A 25,242-nucleotide genomic window follows, 5' to 3' on the forward strand; every position below is an offset into this window, starting at 1 on the left:
CATCCAAACCAATTTGATTGGTTTACCTACATATAATAGCATCATAGGTATCACCTATTTTGTACCCATGATGAATAAAATAGAAAGAAAAAGATATTATTTATATTCAAATATCAACATATTATAAATACCATACTCATTAAAATGACAGATCTTTACTATTTTGTTGATGTCGGCTTAAAAATATAGTAGTCTGAAAGATACATAACTATATAAACAACTCAAACATCACTGCATAGAATAATTTGGTATGAACAGCTTAACCATGATTGAATTGTCAAATTGTTGGTCCCGGGAGTCATTTATTTAACAGTTGAGCCTTCGAAAAATAGGCCATAACACTAGCTATAATTCACTCCAATAACAGATACTAATATAGTTACAACTAAAGAACTGTCTTTCCCTTAGGATAGCTACCTTGTAACTTCAACTTTATAGGAGAGGATCATGAGATAGGCAGTTTATTGATGACATACAGAAGCTCTACTTAATGATTTGGTCAAATGTTGGCTGGTGGAACAACTTAATCTTCCCAATCCGAGGATAACCACAAGGCCTTCTGCACAGGGAACAAAGTTTTGACAGGTGGATGTCATTCCTGCAAATTTATATCATCTTCAGGTCCTAAGAACTCCTAAAGTTCTTCATTCTTTTAAGCAAACTAAATGAAGACAGAGGAGGCTAGAACTTACCTGGAAAACAAACATGAGGTTCTCATCATTACATAGGTCAAATCAAGCTCCAGTACGAACTTAAAGGGGTCACATCATTAGTGCTTATCCTAGAATCTTGTTGACGGCAACAAACCTGCAGGCAACTTCCTCTCTAAAGGAAAAGAGATTAATATAAGAAGACAATAACACAAAAGAAGTCTGAGCACTGATGATGAAATAATGATGCATTCACTAAACAAATCCATAGTATGTTTGACGCAAACAAAAAGCACAAATAACTCAGGAAACATTCATCACCAAAATAAAGGAATTTTGATGGTTTAACATTATGATCCATTAAGTATGTTCCTGTTCAAAAGAGATTTTACATCATGAAAACAAACTCCATATCAGAAACTTACTGCCACCAGAAATGTAACAGAGTATTCACACGAACGTGTGAGACATCCTACTCCTAGGACCTGATCATAACTTCCTAGTGTGGCCAAGCTAATCAATAGCATTTGATTAGACAATATTGGAGCATTCCCACAAAAATTCAATATAGGTGTAAAAAGATTAAAGGAGGAGATAGATTGTAGTCGTTGATGTCGGAAACAGGTTTCATCTAGTCAAAAAGGCAAACACAATCTGATTTAGTACACCTACTCATGGGACCTGATCATAACTTCCTAGTGTTGCCAAGCTAATAAATGGCATTTGATTAGACAATGATGGAGCATTCCCACAAAAGTTCACTGTAGGTGTAAAAGGATTAAAGGAGGAGATAGATTGTAGTCGTTGATGTCGGAAACAGGTTTCATCTAGTCAAAAAGGCAAACACAATCTGATTTAGTACACCGGCTACCAACTATACTACAAGGCCTCATGTACTTTGAGATTCAAGGAAAATCTAGAATAGCTATTCTAGATTCTCACTTCTAAAATTGTACTTCCTAGCTAGAGTAGTTTATTCTAATATTTATATGTAATCTAGAATAATGATGTAATAATTGTTTTTGATGTAGCATAAAGTTGAGATAAAGTACAAATAAGAAGAAATAAAAATTAACTCAAAGGCCCTTGATTTGACATAAACTTAAATTAAAATGTTCTTCTTTTTTATAAATATGCACTGCATACTTATAAGTATACAGAGATAAGTGGGTAGTAAGAGAGAGGAGATACGTGACAAATTTGAGTGAGAAAATCAGACAGAAAAATTAAACAGGAAATTTTGATTTGTGGAATTCGATTGGCGGGTAGTAAGAGAGAGGAGAGAGAATTTTTTAAATAATTTTGATCAAAGTATGGGTAAAATTGTGGAATTATTTGAATAGTATTTTTAATCTGATGTCAGAACATGATGATCCTAACTGTTGAGAATGGATATATTACTTTGAAAGATAGACACTTGAAACAGTCAATTTCGTGCAAGCAAGAAGCTCTCCTAGATAAGAAAACAAATTTAATTGGATAAATGAAGACATATGCTAGTGAAAATGGACAAGCAAGATTCTTATGAACTATCAGACACACAAGATTCTAGATCAAACTACACTATCTGAGACTGAAGAAGATACCACAAATTTAATATCAAGCTTTCTGTAAGCTGAAGTTATTCGCAACTCATGAATATGGATGAATGTAACTATAGCAGAACATTAATTGGTCGATTAACAAATATGCAGAAAAAGCATGATGAAGAAGCAAACTTTCGACCTTTCAAGTAAAACACTTTATGAGAGTTGATCCCTAGGTAGAAGTGGACTATGTGATGAATATTGATGATGCATATAAAACAAATGAACTTCATCCGCTACCAGTAGAATTTCCACAACAGAAAAATAAAAGAAAAATTAACAAAAAGTAACCATTACCTAGGTGTCCCTGCGGCAAGACTTGGGCAACACCACCCAGCCTACAAAGCATCTGCTTTAGCTCTTGGCCTGCAATTTCTATGAGCAAATAATTTGTTTGCATTAGCATTTGAAGTTTTCAGACTACTGGTTATTAATGACTTATAACATTTGAAGTAGAAATACAGTCATGTACTTCCCATTTTTGGAAACAAAAGTAGACCTTTTCTTACTATCAGTTTTTTATATTTCAAATCATGGAGCAGTTAAGGACACACATAATGCCTAGGAACTAGTGGTCTCCTATCCATCCTTTCTCATCTAGACACTTCCCAAACATTAAAGAAAGATCAAGAAGGAAAAGAGGAAAGAGAGAAAACTACTGTTTTAAGTTCAAATTTCAGATCATTTGTCTATCTTGCAACTTACATAAAAAATGAGTTTCAAGTTATATGGCAACGTTGACATAATCACCATCGATTCTGAAAATAATTAACAAAATCTCTAGTTAGATATATATATATATATATATAGTTGTATACCATTATCATCTAAATATTTTGAGCAACAGATCAAAGATCGTGTATGCTTGTGATTACTACAAAGCACATTTAGTCCTACCACATTATGGTTGGATACCAGATAGAAGAAAAACACAGAATGATACTACAGTAAGCACCTACACCTCTGCGTATGAGATATGAGGGCTCCAACATGTACCATGCACACTATTTGTAGATAACCCTCAAGACATAATTTAGTAATAAAAAATTTGAATGTTCAAAATAGAGTCTTTCAATATGCCAGCTGAAATTAAGGGTAGTAGGCAAGACTTGAAGGGTCTATCTAAATCTCACATATTCAACATCCTACATGTACATGTGTAGAAACTTGTCATACTCCAGGGCAGCCTCCTAAAATTAATTTCAGTGAACCAAAAGACTTTGCTCCATTTTCATTTTAATGAAGATTAAAGACAGATGGATCACTAAGAGAAAAGAAAATCAGCAATTTTTTTTATGTCTAGCAGATATTAGATAGCTTAGGGAATTGATAGTTACCACCACTAGACCAAGAAGAGGTGAATATATGCTCAAAAATGCCAACCATTAGCACGCCAATAGCTCTGTGAATTAGCAGTTACACGTGCATCTTTGATTTTCAGGAAAAGCTTGTATGCTGTCTCAACTTTATTCATCTCCAACAACTTACTGTTCAACTTGCTATACACAACTTTTCCAAGACAAAAGCCTTTATGAAGTGATTCCTCCACCACAAGCACAGCATTGTCAACCTTTCCTATATTACAAAGCCCATTGACAATGAACTCATAAACCTCCTTGTCAGAAGCAAAACCACTCTCTTGCATCTCCTCCCAAATCTTCAGCACCATCCCACTTTTACCGAACCTTGAAAGCCTCATTAGCAAAAGCTTATATGCTTTTAAAGATATTTTGCACCCGGCTTTCCTACTCTTTTTATAAATAAGCACAGCAGCATGGGGAGGTCCAAAGCTACACAACGGCTCAATAAATGCAGTAATCATCCCTGTACTAGGTAAAATTCCTTGATCCAACATCTCATCAAACATTTCAAGAGCGTCTGCCACTCTTCGGACCTTTAGAAAAGCATTAATCAATTTGTCATATGTAGAAATATCTGGTGCACAGTTATTTCTAGACATATTCTTATAATACTCAACGCATTTATCTAACTCCCCAACCGAAATGAAATTAGAAATTACTGCATTGTAAGCCATGGTGTTTGGAAGACAACCCTTCTCCTCCATCTTCTCAAAGACATTAGCAGCATCATCAATCCTTCCTAATCTTCCCAATGCCTCAATAAGGTGACAAAAAGTAACACTATCAGGGTTCAGTCCATCTTTCATCATCATTGTCCAGTAACTCTCTACTTTGTCGACTCTCCCGAATTTTGCCCACCCATCAATAACCACATTGTATGTTGCACTGTCAAAAGGCAATTTTCCTCTCATTGTGTTAAATAAAGAGCTTGCTACCCCAACATGTGACCGACGGCAAAGACAATGTAAGAGTATATTGAATGACTCCAAATCACAGCTCGCTCCAATCTCGTCCAAACTTTTGAACAATTCAACCGCTTTGTAAACCTGGCGAGCTGCTACAAGACTATCAATTAAGATCTCCAAAGTCTTCGAATCTGGTTTTATCCCATCCTTCTTCATGCTTTGCAATACTTGATCGAAAAACCCAAAAAATCTCCTCCTTCCCAATGCCCTGAGCATCACATTGTAAATTTCAACACTAATTGCCATCTTTGGCTGCTCCACTGCCCAATTAAAGAAGGATACCATAGCCGCCCCGCCAAGATTTCCCTTGTTCACCACATCGGCGAATATCTCCGCCGTCAGATCGACGCCGACGGCGGTTAAAGCGGACTCGACGGCCGATTTTCCTCGAAGCTTCTGGAGGAAAACCCCTCGGAGCTTCTCGTCCGGAGTGAGGAGGCGATCGCCCACAGTCTTTATAGACGATTCTTTAGAAGGTTTTTCGGCAAAAGTGCGAGGGTTTAGGGGTTTGAGATCAATGGGAAGGAGATCGGAGAGCTCTTCGAGGACGAATTGCTCAGATATCGTGGTGGGTTCTTGCAAAGGATATGTGGATAGAAACCGATGGGAGAGAGGGTAACTGCGAAGCCCTACAAACCGCAGTAGCGATCGAGACGCCATGAGAGGCAGTGGGGAGAGCCCAGTTGGGTACCAAGACTAAGAGACAGGGAAGAGCTTTCCCGTACGGTTGGATTTCCTTACAATAGGATTTATATTCGATTTCAACCGTCCGATTGTGTATCTCAGCGAGCCCAACTGGTCCCACGTTAATAACAAGTTCCACACTAACCAGAATAAGTGAACGAAGTTGGACAAAATCCAAACCCGTTATGACAACAACTCAACAAGGATAAACCTAACGCCAGAGCCAGAGCCAGAGCCAGAGCCAGAGCCAGAGATGTCCCTAGAAAAGTTAGGTAACCTTACCGATAGGTGGTCCTACAATTCTATGACTGTCGAGATCAGAATCCAACACCAGCATCGAATAAGAAAGCCTAATCTAGTCGTCGTTCGAACGCAACTCCCGTGCTCCGCTCGTGACATAAGCTATTCTCACCGGTCGCCGTTTCCCTTCCACCCTCCAACTCCGCTCCCTTGGTCTCCACGGATTCCCAATTCCCCACTCACGATTCATCCTCCTCCTCCTCCTCCTCCTCCTCCAAGACTCCATAAAAAATTATTTTCGCAAACCACCCTTATCTTTCCCGAATCGCATCCGGGTCCCTCCCCTCGCCGCGTCTACCTTTATATGGGCAAAAGGCTCCCTTCTGCGGCGAGCCTCGAGGACTACGCTCGTTCTGCGGCCGCAAAAATCCGTAGCAGGAAAGCTGCAAAGCCCAACCTTAGATCTCTGGATTCTACCAAAGAGACCTCCGCCGCCGGCAACTCGAAGGGCGGTAACGTCTGGCTCGGTCGGGGAATGGATAACGGTGGAGGAAGGGAAGGGCGAGCGCCCTTGTCGGAGGTGGTGTCGGATTGCGTGCGGCGGTGGTTCCAAGATGCGCTCAAGGAGGCGAAGGCAGGGGACGCGTCGATGCAAGTATTGGTCGGCCAGATGTACCATACTGGCTATGGAGTCGCGAAGAACGAGCAAAAGGTTAGACCTTTATAGTTGTTTCTTGTGTTTCAATCGGGTTCTGATGTCGGGTGTCGAGGGTTTTGGATTTTAAGGTTTTTGGAGATGTGGATTGGTTGTGTGACGGGTTTCTTGTTGGTTCTGGTTGTCAAGTTCGCATCTTCCTCGTGGTATGTGGTGTTAATTTTATAGTCTGGTCTACTGCAATAGGAAAGTGAACGTTTTGCAGAGTTCTTTTGCTGTGGTTTTGACGCTAAGGGCCATTAGACACTAAGAAAGGAATTAGATGAAGATTGTTGTTTTCTAAACTTAGCACTAAATTGAGTTCTGTATGTAGGTTTACGAAGATAAGTTGGCCCTTTCAGACATTAATTCAGAGAAAACGTTAAATTTTGTTTTGGTTATTCGTTTCTGATTCATAGGATTAGGGAACAGATACTAATCTCGGCAGAAGAAATCTTGACAGTAAGCTAATCATCTGTAAAGCATTGATTCATCTTCATCTGTCAATAGGACCTGGAAGAAGGTGATAACTAGGTAGCTGACTAGATTTCTTAGTTTCTTAGGAATATATGGATTATTTTACGATAAATTATATAACTGTAAATTTACTTACCTAAGTTGCTTAATATCTTGTTATTTCAGGAAACCAATACTTCCATAGTTGGCTAAGGTAGATTAGATCAAAAGCCAATCTATGGTACACAAAATAGGAAATCATTGATGGAATTCAGAAACTACTATCTCATTTATGAAAATAGATGTTCGTAGCACCCATTCATACCATGTTCCTCGAGATGTCTACAGTCCTTAGAGAAACTAAGCTTGCCTGTAACAAATCTATTCTTTTAGCTGATGTGATTTTACACTAAATATGATTGTAAAAAACATGTGGAAGATTGTCTAACCAAGGACCTTGAAATGCATAAAAGAAATTTCTTGGAATCGATCAAACACTATGCTGATAAAAAATTTCAGATAGTTATTTTATTCGAGCACACCAACTTGATTTTGACCCTATCATACTATAGGTCACATTTGGAGAAAGATCGGGAGGTATCATCAGTGCCTTATTGGTGCTCTCCAAAATTTTCTTGTAGTTAATCAGTTTGAGGTGTTCCAAAGTGTCAAGCTCTCAAAATTATTTTATCAAACTGAATGAATTCTGGAACGAGAATGTATTATTAGGCTTAACATGTGATAGCTTGGTGAACAGTAATTCATAGTTGCACCAACAATGATGTTGTATGATTTGGTTGTCTACAAGTTTGAAATGATAATTTGTTGCCCTCCTATACATTAATGTCAATTTGGTTGACACACCCCTTCTATGGAACTTCCTTTTTATGTCAGCACATTTTAAGTTTATAACACATGTCAGGCTGTCGGCATGGCACAGTTGTCATGATTTCCAAGTGCCAACCATGCCAATGGACATGAAAATCCATGATCATGGCATTTCTCTTAAGCTAATTTTTTTGTTTTTATGGGATTTCTGGCAATCTTTTCTTTGCTGTATGCTATCTGCATGAGGAATTCAACTTGAAATTATGGTTCTTCTAGGGAAGGGCATGGATAGAAAAAGCGTCAAGATATCGATCTGCAGTTTGGAAGGTTGGCGACAAACATCCTGGTTAGAAACTGTTGCTTTTATGGTGCTTCTTTTCCTTTTTCTTGTAAGATTGTTTTAATATGTTTAGGATAACTAAAAGAATAAAAGATGTGGCGCTGATTTTGTTCATTCTTTCTAGGAGATGAACTTTTGTTTATTTCCACCAACTTCAATTTTTTGTTTAGTAACCATTGTCGATCTTACCTGTATCTTGTTTAGGATATAATGCTAGTGACTCGGACTCTGATGAGGTGAAGGAAGACATCAAGTGATGACCAAGTATAACTTGACTTTGCTACAAGAATGACTAAGTGAGTTCTAGTATCCATGATTGTTTCTACTTGGTTGGCTTTGATCAAATTGGATGCATCTTCTAGTTGAATGACATGTTTGTTTTTTGTCCATGCTGCATATGCTGTCTTGATCTTCTTGATTCACTCTACATATAGTTTGTAAAGTCTTTTTATATTATCATTGTAATTCTGGTCACATAATTGCATGTATTGTGAGCAGCCATGTAGCAGATCATGTGCTTCTTTTTGTCAAGCATTCATGGATATTGTTTTTCTGAGAAAAATGGGTCATTCCCGGTTGGATAGCAAAATGAAATTGAAAGGGAAATTAAAAGGGAACAAAAGAAAAAAAAAAACAATGAAGAAAGGATAAAGGGGACAATGATGAAGAGCATCTAGAGGAAGCAAAGAGTGAAAGTCTTTCCTGCATATGTAAATTACCTTGATGAGAACCTCATATAGGCAGTACTCTGTTATTGTATTTTCTTCTACTTATTCTTACCTGATGACAACTTACTGTAGACTATAATTTCTGCCATGTTGTGAGCTGGCTTGGAAAGAGCAACTTCTGTAGCCTGGTATCCCTATATCAATCACTATTCTTGCTGTCAAATGTTTTGACTTCGTAAAATTTGCATCTGCTTGGACTGTTCTAATGCCATTGTATCAATATTCTTAAAGAATTAATCACTGTCCCATCATTCTGCAATCAGAGTTGCGATCTACTAAAGGGCAATAGTTTGACATTGTCTCAAATCCAATCCATGAGATGGCTGACTAAGGGCCTAAATTCTTCTTTTCTTTTTTCCGGTATGTCGCTCCGCAAGCAAGGAGCGCCGCAAGTAGAGCAAGAGGACATAAGTTGAACCTAATATCATGAAGATCCCTTCTGCTTCTAATTCATTACAATACTATCCAATTATGATTTAAAATATTCAGACAGCTAACTTTGGATTTATCTTGTGTGCAGTGCCTGCCCCAAGAATCTGCTAATGCGAATTAACACCAATTTGGGAGCTGCCCTGCAATTTGAATCTTGTAAAACAGTGTGAATCTGTCAGCATGATTTTTTAGACTGATTAGGAACTTTTGTACAATGCCATAATCAAGCATCTGCTTGCTTCCTCGCCCTTTTGACTTATATGGTGTTTTTTTTTTCTCCTTTCATTAATAATGAATTTGGTTTCTCCTTGTCAGTTATATTTGCTGTTACGACATTTTTGAGCAGTTGTTTGCTAACAATGATGGTTGCACAAATGAATTGCGTGAATGTTTTTATGTAAGAGAACATAACTTCACTAATTATATTCACTTTCCTAAATTTTACTTGCAAAATAAGGTGCTTTCATTTGCCTGCATATTATGGGAAAGAAATTCCCAGTTTGATTGCCCTGAATGCTGCAACTACCACAATTATTGTGCTCTAGATCTGCAACCTGATGAGGGTTCCTCCTTGCAGGGGCATTTACTACTTAGTACTATGCTCTATGTTGCCTGTGGCCTGTCCCTTCTCATATTGGACTTTGAAGAATAATTTCAAAGAGTTCTAAACTTGGTAAACTTCACATCCTTAGCAAATAGTTCATAAAGCGGCTAAATTTCAATGGATCTTAACTGGGATTCTCAAGTTTGTTGTCTTATTTCTCTAATATAGATGTAGTTATACATCGGATGTCAGAGACTCAGATGTACCGTTTTCGTATTTTTATCAATATAATTGCATTTGATCTAATCTCTCCTCTTCCTATCCCAATGGCACCACAATTATTCATTTCGAAGCAACCCCTCGCAAGTCAAACCACTCCCCTCCCATAAATTATTATAATAACAGTTCCTATCGTTGACCCAACTAATATGAGACAAAGTTTTTAGCATATAATATCACTTGATTTCTAGGTCCAAAGATCCAATCAGAGTTGATTACTACCAACTGATAATTTATGTGATCCAATACAATGCTAAGGAGTGGTGAAAGGTATAAGATATCCATTTTAGAAAACATAAAGAAGAAAAAAATCCATCTTTCTTTGGCCCACAAACCGGCAAACGCATCATGTTGTCTATAGAAAATTTTCCCTCTTGGGCCCCCTAACAACAATCTTTGAGCAAATCTAGTTTGTATCCTGCATGGTTCATGCTTGTTGTATATCCTTTAATTCCTTCGCACATCTGGTCTTCGTTTTCTCTCTTTTCTTTCGTGTAATATGGCATCAGTAAGTATCATTGTGATCAGATAACTAGGCGGCAGAGGAAGAAAACCAAGGAATCAATCTTCTTCTTTTTCGGGTATTAAATCCAACGTTTTCTCAAAAGCAAGAAGAAACAAGAAGAAAAGTGCGGCATGGAGGCAAGTTTAAGGCAGCCTCTAGTTCCAGATTGTAGTCGTCATCCACTGAATCCATCACTCATCAAGCGCATGTATGTTGGACATTTCCTTGCAAGATGGGGTGCAAGGTAGTCCTCTCTCATTTTCCTTTTTTAATTTTCGTTTTCGTTTTTGGTCATGCCAATCTCCTAACTATGAATTGAAGAACATGTGCAAAGTCATCTCTTATAATCACACTCTCTGCTCTGTTCTTGATCTGAGGATGATGTGAAACAGAAGGTATTTATGTAGTAGGTGCAAAATTTTGATGTATCTATGTTTCAATGCTATAGATATGCCAATGTAAGATGGTGGCGATCATCAATTTCGTCCATATTAGAATAGAGAAGGTTGAGGAAACAACCAAGGAAGATGGAAACATAATCTCCTCATTTCTCTTTTGTTATAACTAGAAGTAATCGATTTTATTGCAACATAGAGTATTTTAAAGTTATTCTACCAAACATGACGTTTCTCAACGATTTAGTGGAAATTTTCTACCAAACATGTCGTTTCTCTAGTGATATTTCAACTTAAGAATGAAAAAACAGTGAAGTCATGCTACCACATCTTACTCTTTTTCTTTCTCTTGGTTTTACAAAAACATGAGTGTGTTTTTTGCTTCTGTGGATGCCAACAACTATTTATTGCTGGCCTATAGAAAACTTTTGCTTCTAATTCCTTCACCACTGACAAACCTTTTCTACCAGCATGTAGTTGCCCATAGATTAATAAGGATGTATAATGAGGAATATTGTTTTGTTAAGTCAACTGATGACCTTACCATAATTTTTCTTACTTTTAACTGTTAAAGTATAATATAGCTTGTTTCTAAATTCTAATTGGATGATCTTTTTAATTAAGACTGTATTGGAGCCAATGCTAGCCCTGTTTGTAGTCTCAGGTCTTGGTTCATCTCTCATCACCTGCCATATTGTTGGTTCATTTGCCGTCCTGCTTTACGTAGCATTTATCTTATTAACTGTGCCTCTATATTTTTATCAGCGACTTTTTTGACCCTATTTCTAAGTTCTAATGGTGCAACTTAACTTTCTTTCTTGCAGAATGTGGGAGTTTTCAGTTGGATTATACATGATACATATTTGGCCAGAGTCATTACTCTTCACAGCTATCTATGGTGTGGTTGAGTCTGCCTCTACAGTCTTATTTGGTCCTATAATTGGAACACTGGTTGATAGATTGACATATCTGCAGGTGATTAGCAGTTTGGACAGTTGTTGTCTGCATAAACTTCTTAACATTGGTATTGTCTTACATTGTATCCTTTGATTAGCAGGTTCTTCGTTTTTGGTTGTTGACTCAAAGTCTGTCATTTGTCATTGCTGGAGGCTCAGTGACTGCACTATTGTCCTACTATGGCCTGAAGTCTACTGCAATTCTGATTTTTATGATATTAGTTGTCTTAACTAATATTTCTGGAGCAGTTGGTGTGCTGTCAACTCTTGCTGGTACAATATTAGTCGAAAGAGAATGGTATTATATGATACTTCCTTGGTTTGCACAATTCAGTCCCTTATCGCGAAGTTCTTTAGGATTTGCCTAGCATTTTCTGGTGCTTATTGGAAGTCTCATAGATTGATTTATTTAGGAACAAGGCTACTGAAACAAGAATTTATGGCATAGATATGTCTCTCCAAAATTATTATTTCTGATAGTTTCTCAAGCTACATACGTATCCATATAATTCTGCGTATCTAATACATTTGCGATGCTTTTTTAAGTCCATGATCTTCACTTCTTTAATTGCAGGGTGGTTGTGATATCCTATGGACAACCCCCAGAAGTACTGACAAGAATGAATTCAGTCATTCGAGGGATCGATCTGTCGTGTAAATTATTAGCTCCTGTTTTCTCTGGATTCATTATCAGTTTCATATCGCTGAAAGCTTCAGCAATACTTTTGGTTCTCTGGAATATAATCTCTGTTTGGTTACAGTATTGGCTTATGACATCTGTGCACAATGGTATACCTGCTCTCAGTGAGAGCAGCCAAAGGAGGAGCAGTAAAATCATTTCTACTGATTCACTAGAGAGTTCACCTATTTCTGAGGAGAGTGGGAGTTCTATTTATCCTGATCAAAGGAACCTCGAAACAGATGCACAAGATTGGAAGGTTGCAATGATAGAAAAGCTCTCCCTAGTTCCTTGCTTTGATTCTTGGGTCATCTATTTGAGGCAGGAAGTGGTGCTTCCAGGAGTAGCTCTAGCTATCCTTTATTTTACTGTCCTAAGGTAATTAACTAATTACATAATTTCAGCTTTTGCTTTCAGAAATGGATTTAGCTTTCTTTTATTTTACTCCTTTGATACATTTCTCATTAGATAAGTAAAGGTAATGTCTGATTAGAAATGAATTGATGCATATGCTCTTCAATTCAAATGGAAAATTTTGAGGTCATATTCACCTCTATGTGTCATTAATAAAAGTCATTTAGAGATTTATCTCTCGTAACCATGACAGCTTTGGCACATTAATGACTGCAACCTTGGATTGGAAGGGCATACCCGCATATATTATCAGTCTAGTGCGTGGAATTAGTGCTATTGTAGGAATAGCAGCAACAGTGCTCTACCCGATTGTGCATTCATGGATATCAACAGTACGGACTGGATTATGGTCTATCTGGGTGCAGGTATATATTCTGTCACCAAATTTTAACGTTACAGAATGGAACTTTCTTATGTATAGGCTGATACATTAGATTATTTTCTTTTTATGTTATACCTGAACATAGTATCATATTTCTGATGTCATATTCATAGTTGCATCCTAATTCTGAGAAAACCAACTGAAAAATTAAAAAAGCTTAACACTTAGAGTTGCTTATGGAGTGTCTAGTACCTCTTTACCATTTGTTGCAATCAATATGTTTTGGAAGAAACTATTGTTGATAATCTTATCTTGACCAGTGGTCCTTCTTGCTAGTCTGTGTTGCTTCAATCTTTGTTACTAGTAGCATAACTTCAGCGTGGATGCTAATGGGTGGAGTTGCAGCATCACGTATTGGATTATGGATGTTTGATTTAGCTGTCATGCAACAAATGCAGGTATAGTATTTCGTTGACTTATATGACAAGCAGTTCTTTCTATCTGAAAACACTTTAATTCTGAAAAAGTCATCATAGAATCTTCTTTCTTTTCAATTTATGAGGCAGGAACCTAAATTTGAAAACATCAACGAGTCAAAACTTTTGTGTTTGGAATCTGATGGGTAATATTTTCTCACTCTGCAACTTTTGCACCTTCTCCAGGATCATATTCCAGAATCTGATCGTTGCATTGTTGGTGGGGTTCAAAACTCGCTTCAATCTATGTTTGACTTGATGACTTACATCATGGGTATAATCATTTCAGATCCAAAGGTATGTGGTAAGAAATGCTTCTTTTCTTTGGTTTGGTCCATGACTAATAAAATGACCAGTATTTCTCTTACTATTTTCTTCTTAACAGGATTTTGATCAATTGGTTATCTTGTCATTTTTCTTGGTAACATCAGCTGCTCTGATTTATACTCTCCATGTATATCGAGTCAGGAAGCACCTTTTCCATTTTGACAAACTCCTCTCGAAGTTGCATTGGTGAGTAAAATTTATTTAAATCAGTCATATTCTGCACCTCTTATCGCTGTTCATTGTCTTTAACTATAGTTAGAGCTCAGTCAATTTGAACCTTCTTCATACAGATAAAGAAATGCTGATGCTTCTTATGTATATAGAAGATTATCTACTTGGTTTATATATTTTGGTTATCTCTGGTTGTGTTTTGGGTGGTGTTGCATTAGTTGTGAGTTGATACTTTCCTGACTGGTTATGTTTTTGCTGCTATATACTGTGGATCTATTTCAGATCAAAATTCACTTTCTTCTGTCTTACGAACAGAGTGATGAGAGCTGAAGTGTTCTAAGAGTCTATCAATATTCAGATACCTCAAGTTCTTCGCTCCAGAAATTATCGAGACATGACCAATTGCTTGCATCGATTTTGTAAAGAATTCTGTGAAGTAAGTCATTGCTAGGAAAAAAAAAGACGATTCTGATGCTTATCGAATTGTGGCAAAATCATAAACGTGTCCACTTTTCTCTTCTGGAAACGAATATTTTATAGAAATAGAAGTTCCGCGTGAGGTATTGAGTCAGTCATTTTCTATCTTGTTTCTTTGTCAATAATAGATGCAAGAGCATGAAAATATTGGCAGCGGTCGGTAATGGTTGGTAGACGGTGATAGTGAACGATGGAGGAGAGGAGAAAATTTTGATCACATTTATGTTTGTCAATTACCTCAGCTGCCTTGTTGCGAGGCTAAATTATATGGCTTAGGAGACAAGCATGCTGTCTATATCTTCCCTCCATTAGATTTACATACGTCTAAGCAAATTAGTATCTTATTTGCTTTTTCGAATAAGGGGTGTTTTTATCTGTGAATAAACTCCTTCCAAAGGGCTAAAACAGGGATAAAAGAGCTCAGATAGTTAAGATGGAAAGCAATTATATTTGCTTTACGTAGAGAAATGCCCAACTAAAAGAGTAAAAAGTAATCTTTTTTTTGAGGAAATTTAGTTTGTAGAACTACAGTTAGAAGCTTTCGTATCAGAAGGCTGTGGACAAGAAACAACGATAGATTGCGAATAAAAGCACGGACAACTCTACACCTCACAAGAAGAAGATTGAATCTATCACGGGTTTTATGATAGCCTTATCTTCTTAGCAAATAAGCCAAGTGCATGTTTGCATCGGCACCTTACTACAGTCCGTTTTCACATCAAAACACACAGTTAAATAAGCATAAAGCTTGGCATCTTTTGCTTGGATATAATTCCACGCTGTCGAGTTTTGATCTGGATTTTAGCCTAACTTATCCCTTTCTAATAGCTTGTAGCATTGGTTAACCTTCCCATCTCTTTGTGCAGCTGAGAATAAATCTACCCACTCGTCTGTTGACATTTTACAAGATCGGAATAAATAAAAAAAATAAAAATAAAAAGTCTATGTCGAAAAAGTAGCAGCTTCAGCATCAAGCTTCATGAATTTATTGACATATTGATGAATTTCAAGAATCTATACATTGATGTGCTCCAAAGTTTGGTCTCGTCTAGTCTCCATGTCAAGCAGACTTGGTGATCATCAAGGAAGCATGGCGACTCGATTTATTATGTCAATTTGAATTCGTTCCCTGGACTTCAACTAGTTCAAGAACTTAGTCTACTCCTCAAACTGCAAACCAGACCTTAATCACCAAATTGAAGGATGATTTAGACATACAAATATAGTTGCCGATTAGTTAAACATCCTATACAGCTGAGACAGCTAACCCACGTATAACAAACGCTTCATAATTATCATCTCAACCACTAAACCAAGTGGTTTTATCATGTAGCGTCATCTTCTAATAATTGGGATTTAAGCGGGGGGTGGAGGGGCGGTCGAAATTACGGAGATACCATTGGAAGCTGGTATACGTCTTCTAGGCTTCTAGGCGAGGATCCCTATTACATGAGAGTCATGGATGATGTAAGGCGAAGTAAGCTCCTATGTCTCCATCGCTGGACCGCATAGATGATGAATTAATGCCAGCTCAAGATATTTTATAGCATCCCATTCCCAAGAGTGAATGACAAAATTTAATGTACCGCAAACATAAGTTAAAGTCGTGTATATATGTGGTGAGAAATGTCATGACGTAGCTAATGATAAATTATAGTAGGGACATCGTCCTCCTTCCTGGAAGCTCTCAGCCGCCTTGATAACAGTCAAACGCACGAGGTTTGACCAACCATTCACGGTCAAAACTGTCAACTAACCATCGATCATACCCTCCTTCTCAGAAACATCTCTCCCCTGTTCTCTTTCCCACTCTCTAATCTTTGGCATGCATATATAACAACAACGACCACCACTTACCTCTTTCTCTTTCTCTAAACCGAAAGCTCCCTCACACTCTGTCTCTCTTATTTGCCTTCCTCCTGTTGCCTCTCGCTTCTCAGCTAGACATCTATTATATGGCTTCTTCGACAGGGAGTTTAGAGGCTACAACTAATTCCCACCAACCTTCCTTCTCCTTCTCCTCTCCTTTCGCAACCTCCTTCTCGGAGCTGCTCGCAGGAACCTTTGATGAGCACATCGGAGACCGGTCGACGTCCGGGATGCTGCGACAAGGAGGTGGCATACCAAAGTTCAAGTCCATCACGCCTCCTTCACTGCCTATATCACATACTCCTTTCTCCCCTTCTTCCTATTTCTCCATCCCCGCCGGCCTTAGCCCCACCGAGCTGTTAGACTCACCAGTCCTCCTATCCTCCTCTAATGTAAGTATATAGGTGAATTCAATTGAATTAGATCTTCTAATTAATCCTTTCCCTGCTTTCTATTCTGTTTAGCTGATTGATCTTTCATGCATATATAATTAAATTTGATCTTGTTCTAATAAGTAATCAAGAGTTCAATCTAAAGATTTTTTTTTTTTACAGATCTTGCCATCTCCAACCACTGGTACTTTTCCAGCACAGCCTTGGAAGCTTAACTTCGCTGATACCCAACAAGGGCTGAAGGAGGAAAGCACAGCAGACTATGACTTCTCTTTCCAAACCAAAACAAAGCCCCAAAATTGCCAAGCAGCAACCTTTAAGGTAAGAGTTGTTATTATTTGCTACCAGTGTGGGTTCCTTGAGTTGTTCAATTTCTGGATCCAATTTGCTTACAAGACTCAATAAATACAGGAAGAAGCCCACGAAGGACAGCAGCAACAATGGAACTCCTATGAAAGTAATTCAGGATTCTCTTCGCAAACTTCGAACAACAAGTCTGAATTCGCCGCGCCGATCCGAACGAATTCTTCTGAGATTACTACTATTCTTGCCGAATCACAAAGCAATAACGGCAACCGATTCCAGTCGGACGTTGACCATTCTGATCACGCTTTTCAGGGCCTTAAAGAGCACAAGAAATCTGATGATGGATATAATTGGAGAAAATATGGACAGAAACAGGTGAAAGGAAGTGAGAATCCGCGGAGTTATTACAAGTGCACATACCCGAATTGCCCGACAAAGAAGAAGGTGGAGAGATCTTTAGATGGTCAGATTACAGAGATTGTCTACAAGGGTACTCACAACCACCCAAAGCCTCAATCGAAAAGGAAATCTGCTTCTTCTCAAGCTATTTCGGAAGCATCAGACCATTCATTCGGCGCGCGATCCGGGACACCTATTGATTCAGTAGCAACGCCGGATAATAATTCGTCAGTTTCTTTTGGAGATGATGATGTTGATATCAGCCCTCAGAGGAACAACCCTGGGGGAGATGAATTGGATGAAGATGAGCTCGAAGCAAAGCGCTGGTAAGCTTCTTTTGTGATATAACTAGTATTAAGAATTGATCATGGTGAAGTAGGAACTGATGTAGGAATTTGGATTGTTCAGGAAAAAAGATGGCGAAAACGAGGGGATCTCAGCTTCAGGAAATAGGACAGTTAGGGAGCCAAGGGTGGTGGTGCAGACCACGAGCGACATCGATATCCTTGACGACGGGTACCGGTGGAGAAAATATGGCCAGAAAGTGGTGAAGGGGAATCCAAATCCAAGGTAACAAAAGAACTCCTTTCCATCTCTGCCAACTATGAAACGCTTTTAACTTTCGAGCCACACAAATTTTGCCATGTGTTCTGATGAGTTCTTTGATTTCCGATGTTGCAGGAGCTACTACAAATGCACGACGGTGGGATGTCCGGTAAGGAAGCACGTCGAAAGGGCATCGAACGATCTGCGATCGGTGATCACGACGTACGAAGGCAAGCACAACCATGATGTCCCTGCAGCCAGAGGAAGTGCTCTGACCAGGCCTTCGGCAGACAAAAATGGTAGCGGTGTCATGGCAATAAGGCCTTCAGTGATCAATGGCAACTCTAACCATGTTGGTCTCAATGCTCTCCTCGGTGGAAGGATCAACGCAGCGCCGAACAAGTTGGAGATGTTGCAGACTTCAGGGAGTTATGGATTCTCCGAGATGAACTCCTACATGAATCAGCAGCAGCAGCAGCAACAGCAAAGGCAAATGGAGAGTATGTTCCCAAGAACCAAAGAAGAACCCAGAGATCTGTTTCTCGAGTCATTGCTCTGCTAAAGTTTGAATTCTGCAGTCGATAGATTTCACTGTATATTTCATAGAGTGGTGTTGTATAAAAGTGAAATTAAAAGATCTTTAAGTTTATTTCATTTCTTCATTTATTTGAAGCCTTTCAGAGCTTAATCCCAGACCTCTCATCTTATGCAGCAACTCTGTTTTGTAACAGAGAGATTTAAAATGCCGTCGGAGATTCCCCATAGTAGCTGGTATGATTTTGCTTCTCCTTTACACACAGTTATCACACTTACTGCCACCAAGGAATAGACGGATAGTTATCACCATTGGCTTGTCACACCATAGTACGCGAGAAGTAGCGTGATGATCAGGGATATACGCATGCCCTATGGACCAATCAACTATTCAAACAGTGACATCATAGATTTAACGTTTTAGAGCCCCAACCGATCGCTCTTAAATACAACACTATTAAACATAAGACATATACGTAGTCACTGTACAAGCACGAGAAAGAATAATAACTACTAGAGTATACTACATTATATATAAGTTTGTTTAGATAGTCTAAACCCAGATATAAGAGCGGAGAGAGCAAGAGTCACAAAGGCAAAAAAGGCCATGCTGATAGAAGCCGCAGAAGAATCAGTGAGCGTGTTATCTGTTCCTCCTCGAATGCTATTTGTAGTAGGAATAGCAGCGGATAGCGCAGAGATCAACAGGTATGCAATCACCTGGAGTAATAAGAAAATGATTTCTTAGTTAAAGATAGCATGTATCTCAGTTGGGGTAGACTTTATTCTTATCTTTTGTGGCTCCCACCAATAGTATTGTATAATTTCCATGGACAACGTACTATCTATCCACCTCACCGATTTATTCGTTCCTATTCCCGAGACAAAAGTGGCTTCCCCCGCATGTACTTATCCAGAGAATTTAGACTTAATATTAAAATCCAATTACAACCAAAGTGCGAATTAACCCACCTGATCTCCAACAAATTCCACCATAAACGCCGCTTTCCTCGGCACTGGACGGTTTGGATCCTTCCTAGCAGTAAGTCGGTACACCTGCCTCACCAACTGAACCGTCGAATACAAGAAGGCTAATGCCGCAATCGCCAGAAGATAACTACAAGAGGAAATTTTTGACGAAATAAGTCCAATACGCAATGAGGAGTTCGTTTAGGCCTAACTCTAACCTGTACTCCTCGTAGTTATAGAATTGGCTCCAATCCCCGTGCCTGTTAGTGGCCATGACGACGGCGGAGATGAAGGAGAAGAACCACGTGGCAGCACGGAGGAGCAGCGGGCTCCTCTCGAGGAGGTCCTCCCGCCTCCACCGCCGCATCACTGCCGCCATCCGCGAGCCCGGTCGCTCGGCGGTGGCGGTAGCGCCGGCGGCCGAAGAGGCCTTCTCGAGATCCGGCGGAGCGGAGGATTCGGGTAGTGTGTCCGGCGCTGGTTTCGTGACGACGCCAACGGCGGCGGCCATTGTTGGGGCTTGGACTAGGCGAAGAGAAGGTAATATAGATGGGAATAATGGCAGAAGAATATGAGTTATCTGCTTTAAATTCGTACTTATGCTGCAGCGAAGCGGTCGATATAATTAAGCTGAGCCTAGGTATACAGTGGAAGCTTCAAAAGGGGAGCAAGGAATGAGAAGCCTCGGGAGAGAGGACACGGGAGGAAGAGAGGTAATTGACACGTGGATAGTGTAAGATTCCTCCAACTATGAAGCGTTACGGCCCATATGGCCCATAAAAGGCCCAAAAAGATTCTCTTAAAGTTCTCCTGAGGTCGACGAGAATGGAAACGAGTCTCCATGAAGGATTACCCAGTTATAGATAGTCGACATAGCACCTTTCTGATTCGAATCTTCTTTTATCATCATCTCAGTTAATCAAATGTCTAAATATTCGAAGGGCAACGTAATCCTTCCTTACCCCATCCAAAGGACTACCTGAGTACCTGACCAAGGTTAGGTCAATGGACTAAAGCAAAGAATCCAGCCAACCATGGGCCCAAAAGAGAGACCAAGGAATTGGATGAGCTAGAAGGTACCCTATCCTGTTCGAGAATGGGACCCAAAGAGGGCCCTCATTTTGTCCAACTTACCATATCTATCCATGCCTGATGATGTTTAAGAAAAGCGACTCCATGGGCTGTTGTGCATCATCAACAGATAACTTTGGTAGCATGGCCTTGTCTCTCAAAATTGTCGTACCCCATAGCAAAAATATGTAAACAAAGAAAGAGAGTTAAAAAAAATGTGATAAACCAACTCACATTGCGATTGTGGTGGCCCACCACTCGTCACGCTTTCCGCGTCAAACCAGCCACGCGTCTCACAAGACCGGATATGGGTCCCATTAATTCCAGCTGGGCTCCATGTGGCCGAAAAAATTAGTGAAGAACCCATTCTCATCTCTCCGGGCCCGCATGCTTACTGGACCACTCGCTTGTAGCTGTAGTAGACACAGGTAAGTCACATGGCTTAAAGGAGAACAGATCGGGTTCCACCCAGCTGTGCCTACGGGGTGGGGGTGGGGGTTCATGGAGATTGGAGAACCTTCCTCCCTGCCTCCTCCTCTTAATGCTTCTCCTCTGCGTCGAACGAAGTGAAACGAGTCAGAATCTAACGGCCGAGATATGAGATTGACGGTGGTTGCCATTCGGTTCGGTTTAAGTTGAAACTTTTCATGGCCTTTTCTGTGAAGTAGCCGTTGGGTCTTCGCTTTTGACTCATTCACGTGTCATATCACTGACGTAGATTCCACCTGAGTACGTCTCGAATTGGGCACCCCTCAATCCGAACCCGCAATGTAAACGTATTTGAGTCGGATCGAGATCTACAGCCCACCGAAACGAGGTTACCGAAAGCCGTCAAATCGAGCCGAATTCGGATGAATCTGTCCGTGTCCGAGAAGTAATGGCATATGCGATATTTTCGACGAACGTCAGCACTATATATGTAATAAACTAGCCCTTGGGAAAGGGAAACGCGTAGAGGATTTAGAGATTTATGTCCTTCTGATAATAGCATATTAACTTCCTTCTCCACCGCCGTCTAATACAAGAGGAGAAGGAGAACCGAAGAAGAAGAAGAGGATGGGAGGAAGAAACGGCTAAGGATCGGAAACTATTCTTACAAGCCTCACATCATGAGTTCCTGTTTTGCCCCCATCAAACCCTTCTATTTCCAATCCCTGCCCTCCTCCCGCCCCCTCGTCGGCGCCAATCACACATCTGCCCGCTTCTGCTCCCGCTAACTTCCGTTGCCGCCACAGTTTGGGTTGGGTTAAGTGCTAATTTTGTCTTATTCGTCGGATCTCCTCTCCTTCTTCCCCATGGAGCCGGCGGCGAAGCGGAGAAAGGTAAGCAATCTTCTCGTCCGAGGCCTCCTCTTCGGCGTATTCATCCTGCTCCTCCCCTTCGTCTACGTCGTCACCATCCACAGCAGCAACTGCAGTTCCAGCGACTTCTGCCTCTTTTCCGCTCCAGGCGCGGCCGTATACGGCGGCGGCGGCGGCGCCGAGTCTAGGAATGCGGCGGCGTACTACTCCTCCGTGTTCAGCGACCTCGTCGCCGAGGGTTTCCTGTCCCCTGGATATAAAACCCTCTGCGTCGATACCCCTGACGGCGAGGAAGTCCTCGCTTTGCGAGGAATCGGCGTCGCCGACTCTATCGGAATCGCGAGGAAGAAGTCGCCGCCTCTCGTTCTCGGTGGCGATCTCTTCAACCAGCCCTTCGCCAGCGCCGAGTTCGATTTCGTCTTCGCCGGCCGCAGCCTTGATCGCTCGAAGCGACCGTTGGATCTCGCCTCGGAGATCGCGAGAACGGTGAAGCCCGAAGGGTTTCTCGTGATCCACACCTCCTCCGCCGGGGATCACCACAGCATCCGATCTCTCCAAGATCTCTTCCCCGGCTTTAGATCCCTCCGCTTCCGCGAGATTAACGGACCTGATTCCTCCTCAATCCTCCGTCAGATCGTTTTTCAGAAGGAATTTAGTCTGGATAATTCCCATCATTCTTATTCCGGCAATTCCACGAATAAGTGCTCTATTCCCGACCATAAGCTCCATATCTTGCAGTCTGCGGAGGCACTCATCGAAGAGGAGCCATTGAAGCCATGGATTACACTGAAGAGGAATGTTAAGAATATTAAGTATCTTCCTTCATTGGTTGATATAAGCTTCAAGAGGAAATATGTTTATGTTGACGTCGGCGCCCGGAGCTACGGCTCGAGCATAGGCAGCTGGTTCAAGAAGCAGTATCCCAAGCAGAACCAAACATTTGAAATCTACGCAATTGAGGCGGACCGAGCCTTCCACGATGAGTACGCCTCCAAGAAAGGAGTCCATTTGCTACCTTTCGCCGCCTGGGTGCGCAACGAATCCCTGACGTTTGAGATTAATCGCCACCCAGATCACAAGGATGATACTGAAGGACGTGGAATGGGTCGGATTAGGCCGATCGGTGGCTCTTCTGGTCGTGTCTCCTCCGGCGACGTGCACACGATTCGTGGGTTTGATTTCGCTCAATGGCTGAAGAGGACGGTGTCTGATAGGGACTATGTGGTGATGAAGATGGATATTGAGGGGACTGAGTTTGATCTTGTGCCGAGGCTATTCGAAACAGGGGCGATTTGCTTGATTGATGAGCTCTTTTTGGAGTGCCATTACAATAGGTGGCAAAAGTGCTGCCCTGGGGAGAGATCGCCCAAGTATCAGAACACGTATGGGGACTGCTTGAAGCTGTTCACTTCACTCAGGGAGAGCGGCGTGCTTGTTCATCAGTGGTGGTGATCAGTAAATAGTTAGAGCACAACACACAGATCTTTGGTGACAGATAAAGCTCCTGAAGTATTTACTTGGTTCTTCATTTGTTTCTTTAGACGAATTACTTGTTTATGTCAGTTCGTTATAGTTGAGAAATCTATAGCTTCTTTCCATTCTTCGAATAACATACTGCTTCTTAGCAAAATTGATGAAATCAATTTCTTTTAGTGTAATTGTATTAGTTGTTCTTGCAATTTGTAATGGATCTTTTCTTTCATAATTTAAGCCATCCTTTAGTCATGTAGAATGCAACTCCTATGTCAGAGCTAACCGAAGAATATTCTTTTGGTAATTCTTTATCTGTGGTAGTAGAAGTGTTCAGTCCAGTCCAGTCCAGTCCTGTGTGGATATGTGGTTCATCTGAGAGTCTATTTTACATGTTCCTTGAGGGAATACCAGTACATTGATGCAGACCACCACTAGAATATAAAGCCTAAAAACCTTTTCTTGCTCTATGTTTCAGAAATCCTCTCTATTGCCATGCTTCTTTGAGAAACAGTGATAGTTGATTCAGTAGAGTGAATGAAGTAAAGTTTGATTACAATAATTCTGATGTTAAATTTGGCACAATTGGTATTATACTGAAATGATGATGGCTGTATATTGGGAAAGAATGAGGAAAAAAGCTGTGAACTTCTCTAGCATCACACTATTGGAAGTTTGCTTCTCTCTCTCTCTCTCTCAGTTATGTAGACTGATTTTTATGTTGTTTATGATGGCTGTATAACACTAGCAAATAAATTTTAGTCTTCTCAAACGCTAATTTAACAAGCTATCTTACATTTTCCTGACAAAATGTTGCAAGAAATTTCTGTGCAGAACATCGCATGCTGACACACACAGTGCTTTACATTATTGCATTGTTACTGTCTTTCTGGATAGATGATCTATAATTAGTCCTTGATAATTGGTTTGCTCTTAAATTAATGCTTCTTATTATATTTGTTCCTCAGATGAAACAGGCGACATATTTTTTGGTTTATGCACAAAAGTGAAAGAAGATAAAGCTGCATTAGATTATTACAGAAATTCTCAACACAACTGACTGTACTATTATACAACTTTTCTTGCAATGAAATTGGTCCCAAGCCCACAAGAAAATCGCCTAGGGGGGACTTGTAGTTGAAAGATCACCCTCCCACCAATCAATTGATAAAACTCAGATCAAATACTTATCTGTAAAAAATTGATGTGAGCTTTGACATGTTAATCTTGAAGATATTGTGGATATCAAGTACTCAGGTGCTTGATTCAGTGTCCTTCAGAATCTATTGGTGCGATACTCTACTTTATAAATGCTGGAAAGTTTCCCTGGTATTGGCTTTTAAGTTATAAGTTATATTATATTCTACTGCCAATTATGTTTCCACTATATCAAGTGAACAGCTGCTGTATTCGATGGATGACACTGATACTGAATCCAGTTTTATCTCTCTTCTTGTTCATTCTACCTGATTTCTTGTTCCAGGTCACAGATTTGCTTTTGATTTCAAACTGTTGTTGCCCTGTTTAGGCTTCTTTTATAGTTACTAGTTTTTTTTTCCTTCATCAGAATAATTAGCAGGGCAGCTTCCTAGTTGCTCCAAAATTTTGAACATGGGATGTTGTTTGATTATGAGGTGCTCCAAATTTTTGATAATGGCATGCTCGTTTACAGTGAGGTGCTTCAAATTTGTGAACATGGGATGTTGGTTGCTTACATGAGAATATTTATAGAATTTCTTTTGGTCTTTGGTTAAAGTAAATATCAATAACAAAATAACTCTACTGTCACATATATGCCACTTCCCCTTTTAAGCAATCATTGAGAAATAATATACTCTTTGCAAGATTCCACAGTACTAACTTAGCTGTCCTACTG

General features: G+C 40.0%; 6 protein-coding genes across 9 annotated transcripts; 4 read left to right on the top strand and 2 right to left on the bottom strand.

Moving 5' to 3' along the window:
• Positions 1 to 250: 250 nt before the first annotated feature.
• On the bottom strand, positions 251 to 5,271 carry LOC140766228 (uncharacterized). 2 transcript variants are annotated; one of them, XM_073105705.1, is made up of 4 exons: positions 3,574 to 5,271; positions 2,534 to 2,602; positions 693 to 825; positions 251 to 598 (listed from the first exon to the last, which is right to left on the bottom strand). In XM_073105705.1, the coding sequence occupies exon 1, from the start codon at positions 5,220 to 5,222 to the stop codon at positions 3,606 to 3,608; it is 1,617 nt and encodes a 538-aa protein (XP_072961806.1). In that variant the 5' UTR covers positions 5,223 to 5,271; the 3' UTR covers positions 251 to 598; positions 693 to 825; positions 2,534 to 2,602; positions 3,574 to 3,605. The 2 variants fall into 2 exon arrangements, with proteins under 2 accessions (XP_072961806.1, XP_072961805.1); XM_073105704.1 differs by having other exon boundaries at positions 2,534 to 2,611.
• Positions 5,272 to 5,449: 178 nt separating this feature from the next.
• Positions 5,450 to 9,278, top strand: LOC140766069 (uncharacterized). Its single transcript, XM_073105476.1, has 4 exons — positions 5,450 to 6,198; positions 7,741 to 7,810; positions 8,009 to 8,100; positions 9,053 to 9,278. The coding sequence occupies exons 1-3, from the start codon at positions 5,500 to 5,502 to the stop codon at positions 8,059 to 8,061; spliced, it is 822 nt and encodes a 273-aa protein (XP_072961577.1). The 5' UTR covers positions 5,450 to 5,499; the 3' UTR covers positions 8,062 to 8,100; positions 9,053 to 9,278.
• An 871-nt stretch (positions 9,279 to 10,149) lies between these two features.
• Positions 10,150 to 14,721, top strand: LOC140765399 (solute carrier family 40 member 1-like). Of its 3 annotated transcripts, none has more exons than XM_073104463.1 (9): positions 10,150 to 10,536; positions 11,512 to 11,662; positions 11,745 to 11,941; positions 12,218 to 12,700; positions 12,930 to 13,101; positions 13,379 to 13,516; positions 13,721 to 13,831; positions 13,920 to 14,047; positions 14,315 to 14,721. In XM_073104463.1, coding segments are annotated over exons 1-9 (1,494 nt in total). In that variant the 5' UTR covers positions 10,150 to 10,423; the 3' UTR covers positions 14,316 to 14,721. The 3 variants fall into 3 exon arrangements, with proteins under 3 accessions (XP_072960564.1, XP_072960565.1, XP_072960563.1); XM_073104464.1 differs by lacking the exon at positions 14,315 to 14,721 and adding an exon at positions 14,152 to 14,308; XM_073104462.1 differs by having other exon boundaries at positions 10,152 to 10,536; positions 14,348 to 14,719.
• Positions 14,722 to 16,366: 1,645 nt separating this feature from the next.
• LOC140765685 (probable WRKY transcription factor 26) lies at positions 16,367 to 18,675 on the top strand. Its single transcript, XM_073104886.1, has 5 exons — positions 16,367 to 16,770; positions 16,933 to 17,091; positions 17,182 to 17,801; positions 17,884 to 18,045; positions 18,157 to 18,675. The coding sequence occupies exons 1-5, from the start codon at positions 16,465 to 16,467 to the stop codon at positions 18,581 to 18,583; spliced, it is 1,674 nt and encodes a 557-aa protein (XP_072960987.1). The 5' UTR covers positions 16,367 to 16,464; the 3' UTR covers positions 18,584 to 18,675.
• Positions 18,676 to 18,803: 128 nt separating this feature from the next.
• Positions 18,804 to 21,326, bottom strand: LOC140765687 (CASP-like protein 4B4). The gene is made up of 3 exons (XM_073104888.1): positions 19,743 to 21,326; positions 19,528 to 19,672; positions 18,804 to 19,275 (listed from the first exon to the last, which is right to left on the bottom strand). Exons 1-3 carry the CDS (start codon positions 20,033 to 20,035, stop codon positions 19,084 to 19,086), a joined length of 630 nt encoding a protein of 209 aa, XP_072960989.1. The 5' UTR covers positions 20,036 to 21,326; the 3' UTR covers positions 18,804 to 19,083.
• Positions 21,327 to 21,605: 279 nt separating this feature from the next.
• On the top strand, positions 21,606 to 23,621 carry LOC140765686 (uncharacterized). The gene has a single exon (XM_073104887.1). The coding sequence runs from the start codon at positions 21,891 to 21,893 to the stop codon at positions 23,346 to 23,348; it is 1,458 nt and encodes a 485-aa protein (XP_072960988.1). The 5' UTR covers positions 21,606 to 21,890; the 3' UTR covers positions 23,349 to 23,621.
• Positions 23,622 to 25,242: the final 1,621 nt, after the last annotated feature.

This window comes from Typha angustifolia, chromosome 8, assembly GCF_048772165.1.
Source record: "Typha angustifolia cultivar Huaian chromosome 8, ASM4877216v1, whole genome shotgun sequence".
Lineage (NCBI taxonomy): Eukaryota > Viridiplantae > Streptophyta > Magnoliopsida > Poales > Typhaceae > Typha > Typha angustifolia.